The sequence below is a fragment of the Ailuropoda melanoleuca genome, chromosome 9 (genome assembly GCF_002007445.2).
Source record: "Ailuropoda melanoleuca isolate Jingjing chromosome 9, ASM200744v2, whole genome shotgun sequence".
Taxonomy (NCBI): Eukaryota; Metazoa; Chordata; class Mammalia; order Carnivora; family Ursidae; genus Ailuropoda; species Ailuropoda melanoleuca.
This window is the reverse complement of record NC_048226.1, coordinates 57,893,582-57,909,290: the sequence shown is the minus strand read 5'-3', so window position 1 is coordinate 57,909,290 and position 15,709 is coordinate 57,893,582. Positions and strand designations below refer to the sequence as shown.

Below are 15,709 nucleotides of genomic sequence, written 5' to 3'. Positions count from 1 at the left end.
ATGAAACATACAATGGAAGCACTAGGTACACTAGAACTAAGATTATTCAACATCTTTTCTTGTCTTTCTATTACTGTCTTTCCTCTAATTATAACTATAGTGATATGGGTTAATTCACTTTTATTTTTGTTCTTATACGTAGAAAAGGACATTTCAACTTAGATGTTTAGTTTCTCATTACTGTAGGAAATTAGCTCATGAAAGATTTTCTGAACTCCATAAATTTAAATTCCAATTCAATACCTCTAATTTAATATAAAATATTCACTTCTATATCATACATTTTTATTGTGATCTTATGGCTTTTATGGATGCCAATCTAATTTCCATTCTGTTTTCCATTTTCTTTTCTTTGCCCATGAACTAATGAAAAGTACATTTAATATACTATGTAATAGTTCAAAAGGGGCTAATTATATTTTGATAACAATGTTAAAGACTGCCATTCTATAGTTCCTTTTCTTTTGCTAAGAAATGAAAACCTTTATCATTTCTATTAATACCAGTTAAGCACACAGCACGTGTTACTCTCTAATATAACCTATTAGGAATGTTCTCAAAGTGTCTTCACTCTGAACATTTCTAACTTGTTTTAACTTCCTTTGTTAACTACAGTCCCAATGAATCTTTGCAGTCTGCTTTCTGTATGTATACCATGACATAGTCACATGCTGTGATAATTCCTTCTGTTGCTTAGCATTTCAAAATTTATAGAAAGCTTCTACACATAATATCTCATTTAATCTTCACAACTGCCCAGAGAGTATGACATCCCATTTTATAGATGAAGAAAATGAAATTTAGAAATATGATTTTCCTAAAGCTATGCAGTGTCTAAAGTTATCCTCAATTACTTTTCTCCATTTAAAAAAAAAAAGATTTATTTATTTATGGGGGGGAGGGAGCATGAGCTTGGGGTGGGAGGAGGGACATTAAGAGAGAGAGAAAACTGAGTGAGGAGCCTGACATCGGGCTCAATCCCAGGACCCTGAGATCAGGACCTGAGCCAGAACCAAGAGTTGGGTGCTTAACTGACTGAGCCACCGAGGCACCCCTCCACTTCTCCATTTTACCAGCCACCTATAGAATAATATGTGCTTTTTCATCAGATCCAATTTTATCTACTATCCAATTTTAGTCTACTGCAATTATTTATATGGCCTGGGTGAAACAGCAATGAAACTATGTCTTAACCTGGGGTGTTTGTTCATGGTGTTTTCCTGCATGTCTAACGTAGTTTCCAATGAATCTTTTTCTTTTAGAGAAGCAGTCCAGCTATAAATCAGAATATATGTGATGTTACCTTTGCCAGCTACTCACAGGACTTATTTAACTTCAGTCTCTTAATTGAGCCTCAATCTCTTCTTCTGAATGACAAGGAATTTAAAGGAGAGAACTTAAAAAATTTCTTTCCAACTTATTCATGCCATGTCTAGGCTGAACATGATATGTAAGAATAGTAGAAGGGGGATGCTTCAATGGACTGGCATGAAGAATAATTGGATGCAGCAGCCCCTGGCTCAGAGTTTATGCTAAGGATATAATAGGAAAACATGTTTGTGACCCTGTAGGCTTTAGCGTGAACATCAGAGCATGAGCAGTTGAGAACGCCCGGCTTGCTCAGTGTGGATCGCTGCCCTTCCTGAAATCCCCTCAGAAAAGAGCAGCCAGGAATGCCGTCTGCTGAAGGGTGGAACGCCGCCCCAACGAAACCTGATTGCTCTTAACAATAGCCCACGGGGTCCATAGAACCATGTTAAGAATAGGCCTCACTTGCTGAATGTTACATCATCTACTCCCATGACCTTCCCTGTGATGTACTACCATTCACTAGGATCACGAGACTCCCCTTGATTGTCTTTGATTGTTTACCGCCAATAAATACTCGAAGTTGCAGCTGTTCCGGGCAGTCACACTCTCTTTGCAGTCGTCCCCCACACCCACGCTTTCTTTCACAGCTAACCTGTCTGTACCTCGTCCTTCTCCCAAATCACGCCGTGGCTCCACGGGCGGTGTCAGGGCAATTGGAGACAAAAAAGAATAAATATACGCACAACATATGGGAGGCCAGTGCAGTGGTTAGTGATGAGACGACAGATATGAATTTATAAGGGACAGTGATAAACTACAAGTGCAGGTGAAGGAATGAATCAAAGTGCTGTTGGACAGAAAGACATGACAGCAACAGCGACTGATTCAACACAGAGCATAAATTAGTATTAGCGGTGTTCCAGGTTTAGTGAGAACGTGGGTCCAGATGAACAAGTGGGCCCAGATTGAAATGTGGGAACTAAGGGATACCCCACCTAAGGAAAAGGTGATAAGGTGGATTGGGGACAGACTGAGATTTGGTGAAAGCAATACTATGAATTCTAGACCACAGGATTGGGCTTAAGGCTAGAAATGTGAAAATCACTAGGGTAGAAGTAACAGATAAAACTTAACAGCGAAGAATCTGAGGAAGATGGTAGAGAGAGAGAAGAACAGAGTTAAACTCTGTGCTACAGCACACCAAGGTCACTGGGAAGAACACAGTAGTTGTGGTGCTGAAGGAATGGCCTTACAGGGTGATGGACCCAACAACGGCCACAGACAAGGCTCCCCCATCACCCTAGCCTAGTGGTATGAAAGTCTGTATACTCAGTTTTTTTTTTTCCTTCTCTCATCTGGTGAGTTCCTCATACTTCCCAGCCATCTTGGATCTCCAAACTTCAGGTACTGCCTGATGAAGAAATGGGGAGGCACTGGAGGCCATTTCCACTCACTCCCTATTCCTAAGTCTTATCTCTAAGTTCTGTGCTTCTAGCTCTTTATTTATGTAAATCCAAGTGAAAACAACCTTAAAATCCAAGACTTCATTCTTATCTGTCTTAGACCCTAACCAAACTGAGGTGGTCTCTCTTAACTTTCACATTTATCTTTTTTACAATCTCAATCACTTGGTATTTTACAGTGGTTAATGTTCAGTGGAGGAAAGAATGAACAAATAAGCAGAAAACCAAATATTTGAGAAACTCGTGTTAAAGGAGAGCCTAAGTCAATGGAGGAAACAGAAAAAAAAATCCTACTGTCTACAAGGGAAGTGATAATAGCTGGGAACTTTTCAACTTCACCCTGTGTATGAATCACAGGGGGATCTCAGCACAGCAGAGTCAGCCTTTCCAACAAGCTCTCAGACCTTGAGGTTCCACCAGGGAGCACACCTTAAATGATGTTCGACACAGGCATGCCCCTGCTAATAACAGATGCATGAGAGAACACCTATAGCTTAACACTAATTCAATATTCTCTGAATTAAAACAAAACAAAATGCGACAGATTCAATGGATGCAAATAGAGAAGAAAGCACATAAATTGAAATGATAGAAGAATGAACAAGTTTATGTAACTTTCCAGCTGTAGAACTTATTACTAAGGCTCTAGTTCATTAAGAAATTGGGTTCCATGATGGTTATATTATTCACCTCTAATGTTATTTTAGGTAGTTGTAATCATTCACACATCTCAGTATGCCACTCCACTGCTCACTTATAAGTATCTGTCATTTGCCTCTTGGGAGTCGTATATGTCATTTACTTCTTCAGACCCCTTCTCTCACTAGTAATGTTTTATTGAGTTGCTATTAACCTTCGCTGGGGGCAATTGGTATTTTTCTTTGCCTTTCTTACTCATTTCTTTTAATCTCTTTTGGATTCTCTGTTCTCCATTCACATGTAATTCTGAGATTGTTCATTAGTTTTGTGAAATTGTGAGAAGAAAGGAAGTATGTGATAGAAAGCACACACAGCAAGGGCCAAGAGTTGTGAGGACAGATTCAATTAACACTCTAAAGGGAAGAATGATACTCTATGTGTTAACTTACTGAGGATAGAAAAACAAGTTCTTCTCCAAGAAGACCACCAACTAAGAAGCTAGCACTACTAAGATATGAAAGTAGGAATGTCTTCATAATTCTGACTCTTTAAAGATAAGCCTACATTACAGATGAAGGATGGAATAACAAACTTACCTGACAAGGAAAGTGATTACATTTCCACCAGTACCCAGATGAGTCCATATGGGGAACGGTTTCATCAGGATTATTAGACTAACACAGATACAAGGTCTACAAAGATAGTAGATATTAAATGCTTAATAGAACATTTGAAGTAAAAAATATAAGAACTTCTAAAAGGCAACTGTTTCCAGAGTTAGCAAACATACAACAAATATAGTGAAATTCAATTATTTCCTCCTAAGAATTCTTTTAGGGTAAAAAGTCTAAGCCTGAAATGGCACACAGGACTTTCCCTGATATGATCTCTGCAACCTGTGCCCTCGACCTTGCTTTACACACAGCTTGGTCTCCAGCCCTGACAAACCATTTGTAGTTCTTCAGATTCATCTTGTAATGTTTACTCCATCATTGCACACAAGTCTGAAATACCCTTCCTTATCTGACTGGTTAAATTCTACTCTTTCTTCAAAATACCTTTGAAAACCAGCACTTTTGTAATGCTTTCTCCAAAGACCTCAAGGAAAATCAACTACCTTCTTCCACCCTGTTCTGTAGCATCTCACATATGTAATTACCTGAGTTCTTACAACATTGCCATAATTATTACATGTTGGTCTCAGTATTTTATTTATTTTATTTGTTAGTATTTCTAGAACCTTGAACACACATTAATTCATTCATTTTTCATTGAATGCCCACCAAAGAATTTAATAATGTCTGTAAAAATTTATCATTATTACTAATCATTCATTTGAGATTATCTTTTGAATTTATGATTCCCTACTTTTGTTTCCTTGTTTCTTGGCTCCTCAAAAGCATAACTCTTCAAGGAGACCTCACTAATATGGCCCTTATTGTTTCACAGCTGGACTACAACCTTTTTAAACCAGTACTTCTTTGCACCCAGTTTCTCCCCATCTCCAATCCTATGCATAATTCTGAAGATAATCTTTCTTGTAACTATTCCTATCTAAAATGGTTTAGCAATCCTTGTTTGACTATTTGATGAAATGTTAACTTAATATTTCATTGCAAGCCCCTCCCCATATCTTATCCTCCACATCTCTTTGTTCTGAGCTCAGGTATTTTCTTTGACAAACAGGTTGCTTGGAGTGAGAAATCCCTCTTTGCTGCTAGCCAGCAGCACTCAACTTGCATTCTACTTCCTTGATGAAGTCTGCTAATATTCTGGCTCATTTAGCAAGGATTTCACCATTTAGAACTGTTTTCATGTACGACCTGCATAAATTTTTTAAATCTCCCGCCTTTCAATACTATCTCAAGGATTAGGAAAAGGGTATACTTTTTTTGTTTGTTTGTCTCCCCTCTCTAATTTTGCACTTTGCTAAATATAATGTATACATTAAAATTATTGTTGATTTATTGACAAATACTCTCCACCACATTTTGTTACTTTGGCGCACAACACTGTTTAACTTCTATATAATGATCTTGCTTTCATGCTGCCTTCTAATCATTGTTTTGTTTTTTTTTTTTATGTACTTCATCTCAACCTATGGGTTATAAAACTGTTAAGAGGAGAAATGGATTTCTATATAGAAAGTCACTGTCATGTAGCAGGAAATGCACCGAACTGGGAGTCAGAAAACTCAGGTCTGAATTCTGCCACTTGAATGTTTGCTAGAAAGTTATCTTTTAATACCGTGATTTCTCCATCTGTGAAACAAAAACAAAATCCTTAAGAATGTTGTGAAAATTAAATGAGATACTATGTGTGAAAACATTCTGCAAATTTTAATATAAAATCGAATTGAATATACAATTTAATATACACAATATAAGGTATTTCTTCTTATTATGTCTTCAAACTTATTTTGTGGAAAGGACATGTTGTGCATAGAGTAGACAGTCAGGAAAGGCTCCCTGAGAGGTCTCGGGTCAAAGTAGGTGGGTCATATTTTCTTCCGTTTTTATAGCATTAGCTGCAAAATTCTGTTCTCTTAGCTCTTTTGTGTTTCTCTTTAGTATTCAAATTATTATAGTCCAATGCAATTTTTGGCAAAGCGTTTTTCAACGTTTTTTATTTGCTTACCAAATATGACCTCTTGCAGTTTTATTTCTTGCTTTATCAACCCACCCATGAAATTTGCCTTGTCAATTCTGTCTTCCATCTCATCGAGGTAGCTGTCATACCTGGAGCAGCCTTTATTCTCAACCTCGCCTGCATTTCTTTCCCGTGGGCTCCTCTTCCCCTCTGCTGGCTGTCAAGGAGAAGCACATTTATTGGCAAGGCCCCCAAACAGATGCCTGCCTGCTTCCCTTCCCCCTTTCTCTTTCAGCCAAAGCATCACCTGCCAAGGGCTGGCGGTTACTGCCCCCGCTGTCCACTGCCTCACACTGCCGCGGCTCGAGTCCTTTTTGGCAACCTCTTCTGAAGTTCCCCTGCCCGCAGCTCTCCTGAGCGGCTTGCCAGCAGCCTCCTCCTCCTGCCTGCAGCTCTCCTCGCTCCCGCCAGCCTCTCCCCCGCTCGGTCTGCGCGCAGCCTCTTCCTCCCGCCCTTGCCAGCTGCTTTACTCGCCTTTCCTCAGGCTGCTCCCCCTCCTTTCTTCCCCAGCCCTTCCCCTCGCTCTTGAAGCGGGGATTCTTTCCAGCGTCCCCACCCTCCCTGCGTCGGTGTTTCGTTAACACCCGGGACCACCTTTCTTGGGTCCCAGTGTGTACGTACGTCCACCGGATAGAACATTTTTGGAAAGTGAACATCTTCTTCCAGCTTTTGTATTTGACTAGACACCAACCCCCAAACCCTGTGCCTACTCCCTTAGCCCGAAAAGGCGGGGTGTAGTGATGGTAAAAGAAATTCAGGGAAACAACAGGTCACGGGGTCGGTCGGTGGACCCCAACAAAGTTTTGGACGCTCGGGACTTGCTATCTCAGGCTTCCCAAACTTGACCAGCTTGGCAACCAACGGGAGCGCCCAAACAGCGCACAGTGACTCCGGCGCTCCCTGATTCCCAGCGCCCCCTGACCTTCCAGGAACGCTTTATTGAGGACGCCGGCCGTTCTCCAGGACCAGGCCTGGGCCACTCCCCAGCCCAAGCCAGGGTCTGCAGCCTGAGCCCCACCCAGTCTCCGGCGGGGGAGGGGCGCACTTGTATCTAGATGCTCGGGAGGGGGTGGGTGAGATGAAAGGATGGAGCCGCCCAGGTTGCTGGGTTCCAGTCTCCGGGATGAGGGGGTGGGCGGGTATGTTAGGGACCTCGTCCCAACCCAGGGCCCTTCTGGAGGTCTGGCTACTTCCAGTGCGCGGTACAGTAGCTGCTCCCCTTTACAAGCCGTCTCCTTTAAGAAGAGCGCGCGCGCGTCTGTGTGTGGAGTTGTGTGTGTGCTCATGTGCAGATATGTGTGTGTGTGCGCGCGCGCGCTGGTGTGTGTGTGTGTGTGTGTTTGTGTGTGTGTGTGTGTGCGCGCGCGCGCGCTGAGGGCCCGAGAGTCAGGCAGACCCCGGGAAGGAGGAGTTATGTAGATTACGGATGAACATTCTGGAGGGGAGCGAGGAGAGGAGGGAAGGAGAAGCTGAGGCGAGAAGCGAGGAGCGGCGAAGGCCCTTCCCGCAGAAGCAGGAGGCGGCAGTGGCTGTGGAGGAGTGGGCGGTGGAGGAGGAGGAGGAGAAGGAGGAGGAGGAGGAGGACGCACGGGCTGGAGGCGGCAGCGGCGGCGGCGGCGGCTGCTGCTGCTGCGGCTGCGACTCGGCGCTTTGAGCCGGAACCGCCGGTGAACTTGGGCGCCACGTTCCCGGTGACGGGCCCCCGAGGATGGTGAATGCAGGCTGCTGCTGACCCTGCCTCCGCCGCTGTTTCTAGGGGGCTGCCGAGTGCTGGGCCCTCAGTCTCCTCCCCTTGCCCGGCTGTGGGTGAACCTGCAGGCTCCTTACCCACCCGGAGGACTTTTTCTTGAAAGGAAAGCAGGGAGGGAGGGAGAGAGGGAGACAACGAAGGGGAGCTCGTCCATCCATTGAAGCACAGTTCACTATGATCTTACTCACATTCAGCACTGGAAGACGGTTGGATTTCGTGCATCATTCGGGGGTATTTTTCTTGCAAACCTTGCTTTGGATTTTATGTGCTACCGTCTGCGGAACGGAGCAGTATTTCAATGTGGAGGTAAGAGTATGAGAGCTTTCTTCCTTCTCCCTTGCCTGGGCTGCTCCCTGAAACATTTCGTTCACTCCTGGGATCCTGGTATCTCAGAGCAGCCTGGGTCTCTACACATTGTTTCCTTTACAGACGACGAGACCCTTGTTGAGTTTCCCTGTGTCTTAGGTGATGGATGCGCGCGAGACTGAGAATCCGTTATCCCCAGCAGCACAAAGCACGATGCTGCGCTCTCGGAGATACATTTGTAGCCGGTCCATGCTTGTCGCCCAGGGAAGAGGCGAAGTCCTACATATAGCAAACGTGTGGCTTAATAGAAGCAGTTTGAGTTTATGATGAATAAACTGTTCAGGAAATACAGAATTCATTGCTTGGCATCATGTGCTTCCTTGGTATTGTTCCTGAAATCTTTCTTCCCATGTTCTGTGCCTAACAAAGGAGGTTAAAATCAAAGAATCTAGAGGAGAGCGTGGGAATACTTGATATGTTTAATAACATTACTTTGTGATAAAACACTTGACTAGACAGAGTCTTTTTCTCACTTAGACATAATACACTGTAACTAGATCTGACTACAGAGGGCATGAAATCCATCTCTTTTAAAGTGTCTTCTCTTCCCCTCCCCCGCCGATTGAAAATAAACGTGGCCCAAGTAATAGTTCTGAGGTGTGTTTTTAATTTGATTTCACACTCTCATGGCAAAACTGAGAGGTTTTAGTCTGTCATTTGCTTTACTTTGATAGCTTTGGGAACAGACAGACATAAAGCAGAAGGGAACTTGAGGATAAGGACTTGTCAGACCTCTGCCAAAGTACTCTTCCTGTCATCAACTCAGCACTAAAGCCAGTTATGTGCAGTAAATCAATGAAAGTGTGTATACACCTGGGCTCTAACTCCAGTTTATAACATACACAGTGGAATACAAAGAGGGTTTTAGTAAAATATACTCCTTTTGATGAGATCTTCTGTCTTCTGACATCTCAAAAGAACTACAATTAAGTCTCGGAAGAATAATATGATTTTTAAAATATTGTTGATTCTTTAAAGCTTACTGTCATTTTGTTGGGAGTGTGTGTTTACACAATAGCAGGACCTGTTGCACAGCTTTTGAACATGTTTCATGTAACAGATTTATATACAAGTGTGCATAATAAATGCCATGTGTGAGGCCATATTCTGAATATAACTGTGTTTATATAAACTGCTCTTAGGACTCCATGTAATAAGTGATGGTTGGTGGAGAAACAAAGTATTTGAAAAAGTAAGAACCATTATCAAAAATTAAAGAAGTTTACAGATGTTAAGTATGATTGTATTACACAAAAAACCCATTTAGAAAACCAAAACTGTTTAACCTTTTGAAAAATACAGTTTTGGTTTTCTGAATAAAAAGAGAGATGCAAAGGGGCTGAAAGTCCAGACTTCTCTTGATTGCACATTTGAACTTTCAGAGTTATATGCCACAGATGGATTTTTCTATCTAACACTGAAATCTAGATGATTTAATGTTGAAATGAAGGAGCAATTAGTTCATAGACTGAAGGAATGAAAGTGGCAAGCTGTTATTTATGTTGTGAGCTGATGGGCCTATTGCTTCAGTTTGGTGGTAGTGGTGATGGTGGTAAGGTGGGGCATGGGGAAGGTAGGTAAAAGTAAGTGCTCGGTTTTATTTTGCTCACTCTGAAGTAGAAGGGAGAGTCTGGGTTGGTGGCTACTTGCTTTGGGAAAGTCTTAGATTTGCTTTCAGAGATTGTTGGGATAGCATCAGTGTTTGGATGATTATTAGGTTTTCTTTTTAAGGCTAGACCTAAATTTTATTGTATTTCTTTATAGTTTGAATTCCTCAGTTCAATCAGATATTATTATGCAAGAAAAGTTGATTTTACTGAAAAAGAGATTTCATTTCAAATATACATGATCCCTTCTTCGAAATGTATGTGAAAAAAAATGGTTCATGGAAAGAGTTATTTTTTTAGAATATTTATGTTATGTCATCCATATTTATTATACAATGCAAATATTTAATTATGACTGATAAGAGGTTGATACCATCTGAGACCTTAAAAACCTCATTTGATACAAAGATTTCATAGTGACTTAGATTAGATTATGCTTCATAGTTTGTATTATTTCCAGTTAGTTTTTTTTAAGCACTTGAGCATATCCTTAGTTGGGTTTATATACTTCCTTATGTGTAATGATAACCTCTATTTTTCTTTTTTTCAATCATAAGAGTAGCTGCTTGTTAATTCAACATACTGTCAAGAACATGGGATGACAGGATATTTTCTGACATGAATTTCTGCCTGATTCATCTTTATTAGATATTTCTTTTTGGTAGGAAGCTCTAGTAGGAAGAATAGTCCATCACATATTGTCCAGAAAAGCACTTATATTGTGTTCTTCATTCTTGGTTGCAAAACATACACTGGGAATGCTTTGTTTGATTGATTCTCAAGGACAGTCTTAAACAGTAATGGTATCAATCATGCATGAAGTTCATATGATCAGAAATTTTTTTCCTAGCAAGCACACCAAGTTATTGTAGTTGGAACGAAGCTTCTGAGAGATGCTTTTTATGCTGACAGCTGAGATTACAGTGCTTTATTCCTCACTGAACTTCACAATTGCTGTGACCCCTGTACTTTTCATCCTTATTAATTTAAGGTTCAAAAACATATTTTCCCCCTGGAGGTGTGGGGATTGAGTAGGAATATTCATGTTAACTCTTTCCTGCCTTATTTTTAAGAATATAAGCATTTGGAATTCTCAGTTATCAGAACAGGAGATATTTTTTAATATGCTGATGAAAGCCTGCTACAGAGAAAGGGTACATTTTGTTTATTTGTTTTTGTTTTTGTTTTTAAGAAGCAAAAAGAAACATCTAAACAGAAAGGGTCGACACTACCAGAACTAGTACTATGGAAGAGATTGAATTTATTCCTCTCCTTATATGTTTTAGGAAGAACACTTTTTAATGCCAAGTTTTCACTGTATATTTGTTTAAAGATTTTTGTACACTATGGGATCCATTTTTGGGGAGTGGGCCTTTCAGTGTGTAGTCATTACCATGATGCAAAGGAAGTACATTGCTAATATTAACTAAAAGTCAAAGACTACTATCATTGGATAGCAGTCTGAATCAGAGGTGTTCATTGGTCAGATGAAGCTAAATTGTTAACGGAGATTGAATTTCTATGCTCTAAAAAATCATTTTGCGTCTAAAATAATGGTCTTCTTATAGGGATATTCATGATCCTGGGGCTCTTTATATTTTAATTTTTGTGGGGTTTTTTTTGGTACATTGCAAGCATTATTGTTATGAAATTTGAGATAGAATATAGTTCATGAGGGGCACCTGGGTGGCTCTGTCAGTTAACTGTCCAACTCTTGATCTCAGCTAAAGTCTTGCTCTCAGGGTCATGAGTTCAAAACCCACATTGGGCTCTACTCGGGGCATAGATCCTACTTCAAAAAATATATATACATACATATGTATATATGTTTACAAACATACACACATATATTTAGTTCATGAGAGTAATAACTTTCATTATCAACTTTGATAGTTTATTAAATGTTAAACATATGAACAACATATTCTTTATTATTTTTTAAAGAATCGCATACATTTCTAATGAGGAAAATTATTTTAAGCTAATTTAATGGTAAAATAAAAATGTGATATTCTGAATGTGCACATATCAAAGCATAAGAAGATGACTACTTTTTTGTGACAAAAATTCTTGATAAAGCAAAGATTGATTTTGTTTCTAATTCACAAAAGAAGATTCTAGATTTTTAAAAAAGATATTTCGTGACAAATACTATGAATCATGAGTGTAACCCTTTCCTACCTTGAATTACGTTTCTTTAACTGATTTAGTATTTATTCACCTTTGTCAGGTTTATCTGAATCTACTTGAAAGGTCAGAATAATCAACATGCCTTATTTCATTTGCACATGGAAGGTTGCTGACACTGATCTGGTCAGCCCCCTTAAGTAAGGGGCCATTTTGATTACATCCCATAATTCTCACTGTAGCGGTTTTTATTGGGCAGGAACAGGGGTTGTGTGACTGATTCATGAAGGTTTTTACCTACTGCAAATTCCAAGCTTTACAAGACATCTCAGGTATGCTGGCCATTCAGAATGCTCTTAAGGACCACAAGGTATGACCAGGAGACCAGAAGACTCAGTAAACCTCAGGTTATCCTGTGTCCCACCTTTTGCTTTTCTCTGTTCAGAGTTGTCTGGTCAAGTTCCCCACATCTAGGGTTATTTATGAAACCCTTGCAGGTGAGTGTAGACCAGCAAGGTAGATTGTCTCTTACTATCCCCGAGAAATCCACAGAGAACAACTTTCCAAGTCTATTCTTTCCTATAGAGTTGGGTTTCCTCTTTCAGGGTCTTCTTCCCCATCAAGTAAGGATAGAGCTGGGTTCAATAACAGCTTTTTTAATCTCTGGAGTCATGTTAAAAGTGATAGATCTAAAGTTTTTACTTTTTCTTATTCATGCTATTTAAGGTTATGAACATAAAATTTTAAGGTACTTGTTCAGTAGTATAATTCTTTTCTTTGAAGTTGGATTAATCAATTATTTTATGTAAATTTATTTCACTGCCTGACCTACCCTAGATACTCAAAACGTACCTGTTCAGAGTATTTGGTAAATGACCATTTGGAATTATTTCAGGACCAAAAAAGAAAAAAAAAGCCATTGGATATTTGAGTCAATTACTTAAATTTGTTCACTGTCAAAAGAAAAAGATTTTGACCCTTCAATGAATATTCAAATTGAGAAAGTCACTTTTCATGTTACTTTCTGTCACAATTTATTTTAAATATCTGTGAATATAATTACATCCATCAAATTGTTTTTTGTTGTGGAGTAGCATAGTGATTAAGATGACATATCTGGCACCAGACTGCTGCATTCTAATCCGAGCTCTTTTACTTGTAAGTTAATTGTTAAGTTAATAATGGGCAAGTTCATTAATCTCTGAGCCTCACTGTACATATCTGTAAAATGGGGATACTAATAATACCTGCCTCATAAAGTGTTTTGATGATTAAATGAATACATGTATATCATATTAGTTAGATGGATAGATAAGAACATGCCTTCACATAGTTAAACAGTCAGTACTTTTAAAATATCATTATTAGTAGTAAAAAAAAGGATGCTGATTCAAAGGTAAATTATTATGATAGCATCTAATTACATAAAAGTCTATCAGATTAGGACATAACCAGCTGGTCCAGGAAAATTTTATTTTAATACCTTCTTCATTTTAAAAAAGTGTAATATACTGAATATCAACCACTAACATCAGTACATTTTCTTCCCGTGGGCTTTTCTTAGACAGTTTAGTTTAGGAATCTGATTTGCACATTTTGTCTTGTCATCTGTTACTATCATAGAATGTCAAGTTCAGCTCACACCTTCTTTTACAAAACTGAGTTTGCAGAAATCTGTTCAACTTATAATACCATGGAAAATAAATAGGTCTTATGATTCAATGGGTTTGTTTATTTTAATTGGCTCAAGGCCCATATGCTTCCTATCTACAGGAGTGGGATTCAGTATATAACTTGGGCCAGGTCTTTGTTCTACCCCAAATCCAGAACATAAAGTTTCTTTTTTTTAAAATTGAGGAAGGAGGGGGATGGGCAGAAAGAGATATTCAAGTGTTTTCTACAATGACAAAGACATTTTTAAACAGCAACAATCTTGTTCTTATAACACTGGGAATAAAAGGTAGCTAGTAATATAATGTAATGGAGCCCTATGCCAGAGGTCAAGGGATGCAGGCTTTAACTTTGGTTCTGGTACTAATAATATAGCTTTGTTCTTGGACAAGTCATTTCTTTAATGCCTGCATCTGCAAAAAAAAAAAAAAAATGAATGAAACTATCACCAAAGACATATCCAAATTTAAAATCCTATTGTATTTTGCTTCCAAGCTTTAATTTGGATAGATGGAGGAAAATTGTACATATTTACCGTATAAATTTGGGGGCAACTGGATGTCAAAGGTAGAGTGTTTCAGATTTTTTGTTTTCTGAAGTGGATATCATGAAGACATACAGAATGGGCGGCTTATTGCTAACATTTGTTATCATCTGTAGTGCCACAGGGTGTTCCATTTTGAAAATAATCCTGGCCTCCTGCTGAGTAATAAAAACATTGGCAGCAAATTGTATGTAATTTTAAAATCAACTTTTGGCCAAGGTAACATATTTTAAAAATTTAATGTTAAAAATATGACTTTGAAAAATCTATATCATCTATAAGTTGGCACTTCAATCTTAAAAAGGCAAGGCAAAATAAGATCAAAATTTGTTTTTTTGTGGTGGGAGAGGGTCTCAAAATTCAAATCTATTTATTATCTATAAAAAATATACACGTATTTTGTAGTGAAATGAAGTGCTTATACTGTCTATCCCTCTTACCCATTGTGGAAAATAATTTTGGCACATGGTTCTTTGAGGGTTATTTTTGTTCTTTATAACACATTTGATTTTGAATGTGAAAAATCAGATTCCATTTGTTTTATAAAATATGCAGCTTATGTGAACAGCAAAAATATTGCATGCTAAAAGGATAAAATACTAAGTAATAATATGTGTGATACTCAATTTTTTATTTGCCTTCTTTTTCTTTTTCATGGGAAAGTTATTTATAGATTTTGAGGTTATTCATAAAACCATATTTGATTGTTGCTTCCTGTCACTTAGCACTCTGAATGGATGTTCTTTGTCTTAGCGTTTCACCACAGTCGTTTGGCATTGTGCATTCTTGGGTTTGGATCAGTGGAATATGTAGATGAGCTTCTTAACAGAAGTTTAGCCAAGGGAATAAGAATAATCCCACTGTGGCCCCCCGACCTTTGAGTAAACGTGATCTGCGGTGTAGTATATAAAAGGAGGCTAGAGGGAGCTATTGAGCTGTTTAAAGACTCCAATGGAGTAGAAGAATTTGGTTTAAAATCAAGGACACTAGGTGCAATCACATGTCTTAAAATGAATCATAGCCAATCATAGAGAGTTTAAGGAAATCAGTGAACACATGGTTTATGATTTAAGATGTGAGATGGGTTTACTGAGAGCCAGTTGGCACCAGTGATTACATATTTGATGAACTAAGAAGGAAATTAGCACTTTTCAGGGAGGCCAGGAGTTCTGGGCATGACAGCTTGACAAAGAATGTTATAATGCAGTACTGCTTTATATATCCCTTGCTTTTAGGTGTAGAAAGGTCAGAAACTATACATTATAGTGACTGCAGGTGCTTTTGAAAGTCTCATTTTAACTAAAATGTCTAGTGAAATAATTGTAGGCTTAACAGATGAGAGGTGGACTAAATTTAATTTGATCGTGCCTTTTAGGTTATATGTAGCAAAAATCCAATTTTAAAAGCTTGTGGAACTAAAGTTATCTAATTTTTAATGTTTGCCATAGGCCCTTGTTGAATAAATGTTTTTCAACAAAAGCATATTTTAAAATATGGGTTTTACCTATTCTTTTTTAAAATATGTACGAAATGAGTCACAGAAGTGTGAAACTTTTTTCTTTAAATAGGAACTTCAGACATG

At 38.9% G+C, this 15,709-nt stretch overlaps 1 protein-coding gene across 1 annotated transcript in view; it reads left to right on the top strand.

Moving 5' to 3' along the window:
- The first annotated feature begins 7,950 nt into the window (after positions 1 to 7,950).
- The window catches only part of MMP16 (matrix metallopeptidase 16), a 292,060-nt gene continuing 284,301 nt past the window's right edge, over positions 7,951 to 15,709 (top strand). Inside the window, exon 1 of the mRNA XM_002919052.4 lies at positions 7,951 to 8,118. Within this exon, the coding sequence (XP_002919098.1) occupies positions 7,987 to 8,118 (132 nt within the window). The 5' untranslated portion in view covers positions 7,951 to 7,986. The remainder of the gene's footprint in view (positions 8,119 to 15,709) is intronic.